Source organism: Lepidothrix coronata, unplaced genomic scaffold (assembly GCF_001604755.1).
Source record: "Lepidothrix coronata isolate B3197 unplaced genomic scaffold, Lepidothrix_coronata-1.0 Scaffold371, whole genome shotgun sequence".
Taxonomy (NCBI): Eukaryota; Metazoa; Chordata; class Aves; order Passeriformes; family Pipridae; genus Lepidothrix; species Lepidothrix coronata.
The window spans coordinates 43214-46404 of NW_016690551.1; the positions used below are offsets into that span (position 1 = coordinate 43214).

Genomic DNA, 3191 nt, shown 5'->3' on the forward strand with positions numbered 1-3191 from the left:
TGCAAATTTAACATAGTTAATTCTAAGATCCATAAGGAAGAAACACGCTCAGGTGCACGCTGGGGTGGGGTGACTCTCTGCACAGCACAGAATGAGGGGATGGGGGTCCCTCACTCCCCTCAGGGAGGACCTGGAGGTCCCTCACCCCCCTCACTGAGGGTCTGGGGGCCACATGCCGTGATCCTGAGCTGAGTTTCCCAAAAAAAACCCAGCTTTCCCCTGTCACGTGCTGCCCCAGCAGCCTCAAACACCACATTCACTTTTATTCCCTGCCTGTCTCTCCCCCTCTCACTCCACATCCAACCCAGGAGTTCAACCATTCTGAGGCCATCTGGGACTTCTGCCCTTGGCCAGAGTTGCTCCAGGAGATTGAGATTTGTGCTTTGGGCTTTAACCTCCATCAGAAAGGTCTGGTCTTGCTCCCTGTGTGCTGTGGGAAGTGGCAGCTGGAGGGATATCAGGCTGTCACTGCTCTTTCCCCTGCCCTGGAATGTCAGAGCTCCATGGGAAAGACTGGAGCTCTTGTTCTTCCAAAAATCTCTCTGCAAACCCCCCAGTCCCTGTTGTCTCCACAGCAGGAGTTTGGAGTGGTGTCACATCAGTGTGACAGAGCAAACACCCTGAGCGAGGTTTGGGAGGGAATTTTGGGGTGGAATTTTGTTTGGAATTTGTGGATGTCCCACCTTGGGTCATGGTGGGACAAGTTGAATTTAGCAGGAGAGGGACTAGAGGAGGTAACAGCCAAGCCCATGACAGGGGTGATACCATCCTTCTCCTTGGAAATTCGCTTCCAAAGGTTCAGTGCTCTGCCTGGGAAGAGCAGCAGCTCAGGTTTTGTTCCCTCTGGGTGACCTGGAGGTATCACCCAGAAGGAAAGGGACCTGTTGGAGCGAGCCCAGAGGAGGCACCGAGATGATCAGAGGGCTGGAGCAGCTCTGCTGGGAGGAAAGGCTGGGAGAGCTGGGATTGTTCAGCCTGGAGAAGAGAAGCTTTGGGGTGACCTGATTGTGGCCTTGCAGTGCCTGAAGGGGCTACAAGAAAGATGGAGAGAGACTATTTCCAAGGGCCTGGAGCAACAGGACAAGGGGTAAAGGCTTCAAACTATCTCAGAGAGTGGGTTTAGGTGGAATATTGGGAAGGAATTCTTCCCTGGGAGGGTAGTGAGGCCCTGGCACAGGTTGCCCAGAGAAGCTGTGGCTGCCCCTGGATCCCTGGAAGTGTCCAAGACCAGGTTGGATTGGGCTTGGAGCAACCTGGGACAGTGGAAGGTGTCCCTGCCCATGGCAGGGGGTGGAACTGGATGGGCTTTAAGTCCCTTCCAACCCAAACCAGTCTGTGTTTCCCTGATTCCGTGATCTGACCCAGCCGGGCTCACCAGCCTCAGCCCACCTTAACACACCAGAACCCCCCCAAATCCCAGACGAACGTGGAGCTGTGGGGTTGTACTGGTGGCACTGGTGGCACTGGCCACTAGATGGCACGGAACAACGAGCCGGGAGCCGGTTGTTTACTCCGGGGAGGCCGGAACGAGGAAGCGAAGGAGCCTGGAGCCTGGTTCCATCCCTTCCTGCATCCCGAGCCAAGGATCCAAGGCAGGCAGATCCAAGGCAGGGTGGGGTTTGCCGGGTGTCTGTTGGAAGAGAACTGTTGCTCTCTGTCTTGTCCTGGACTTGCCTGTACAGGCAGAGCTGCCCCAAATAACTCCCGGGGCGGGGTGAGGAGGAGGAGGGGGGGAGAACAGACTCTTTTATCCTCTTTTCCGAGGAACGGGGCGTTCTGGTTTCTCCTCCTCTCCTGGGACACGACAGACGCCTCTTCCACGTGGTGCCACTTGAGGATGGCTGGGCTGGAGGGATCCCAGCTGCAGCCAGACCCCCACGGAGCCGCTGCCGAGCCGGGAATGCGGTGCTGGAGCGGGACGAGGCGGGTCCCTGTCCCTCCTCCCAGTTACATCATGGCCAGAGAGTTGTTGTTCAGCTTCAGTGCTGGATTCTCACTCCCTGGTGGGTTGTGTCCTAGGGGGAAGCCCTTTGTACCCCAGAAAAACCCTGAAACAACCCCAAAGCAGCATCCAGAGGTGGCTGCTTCGAAACCGTGCACCTGAAGACTCTTTTTTTTTGGTAATAAATGTAAAATGGGTGAGCTCCTTTTTTCCCCTCGGCTGCTCTGGTGGCTCACACCCCGCAGCCAGCTGGCTCCAGACCTGCCTTGCTGCTCCCTCCACACCCCAGAGGAGTGAAGGGTTGGGGTGACTCCCAGCTGGAGGAGAAACCTGGCCACAGCTGCCTTTTTTTCTTCCCAGAATTGGTTGTTCAGCAGCATTTTAACTCCCCACGTTTGTCTCTCTAGTCCCACTTGTACAAGGGAAGGAGGTGCTTGTTTCCTCACCCTCTTCTTCCTTCATTTTCTGTGAGCCTTTGAGGTAATTGTGGAACTAAATCTTTGTGGGTCCCAACTCAGAATACTCCGTGAAATTCCGAAATTGAAACTACAGTTGCTTGTGGGCCCGGGTTGTATTTTGGGGAGGAAAAGCCCCCCCTTTTTCACAGCTAGTTACAAATAATGCTTTCAGCAAAGACTCCTGGAGCTCTCACTCTCTCCAGAAGTGACGGAAACGCTCAAATGCCCTAAAAAGTGACGGAAAAGTGCCGGGTTTTGCCCGTGTCTTAGCGTGTTGCTCCCCAACAGGATGGAGACAAGTTCTGGAGGATGCCCGAGTGCTACATCCGTGGCAGCACCATCAAATACCTGCGGATCCCCGACGAAATCATTGACATGGTGAAGGAGGAGGTGGTGTCCAAGGGCAGGGGCCGTGGTGGGATGCAACAGCAGAAGCAACAGAAGGGCCGTGGGGTTGGAGGAGCTGGACGAGGTAACGATCCCGTTTGATTCCCAGCTGGGAGAGGGGCTGAGCGGGATCCCCTGCCTTTGGAATGTCACCTCTTGTGCAAGGATCAGCTCCTGCTTCTGGGCTTTAGAGCCAGGGCTGGGAGAAGCTGGAGCTGTTCCTGTGCAGGATCCAGTCGAGCGAGTGCGTAAGGGCAGCGTCTGCCAAGGCACGGGGAGGATCCGTGCCAGGGATGGGCCTGGGGAGGATCCGTGCCAGGGATGGGCCTGGGGAGGATCCGTGCCAGGGATGGGCCTGGGGAGGATCCGTGCCAGGGATGGGCCTGGGGAGGTTCTGGGGTTGG

At 56.3% G+C, this 3191-nt stretch overlaps 1 protein-coding gene across 2 annotated transcripts in view; it reads left to right on the plus strand.

The window, feature by feature from the left end:
• Positions 1-3191, plus strand: part of LSM4 (LSM4 homolog, U6 small nuclear RNA and mRNA degradation associated) — a 7258-nt gene that overhangs the window by 1258 nt on the left and 2809 nt on the right. The window contains exons 1-2 of one of the 2 annotated variants that reach the window (XM_017839032.1): positions 1460-1612; positions 2689-2872. In XM_017839032.1, the coding sequence (XP_017694521.1) occupies positions 1475-1612; positions 2689-2872 (322 nt within the window). In that variant the 5' untranslated portion in view covers positions 1460-1474. Of the gene's footprint in view, positions 1-1459; positions 1613-2688; positions 2873-3191 lie in introns of those variants that run through there. The other variant, XM_017839030.1, reaches the window with a different exon arrangement.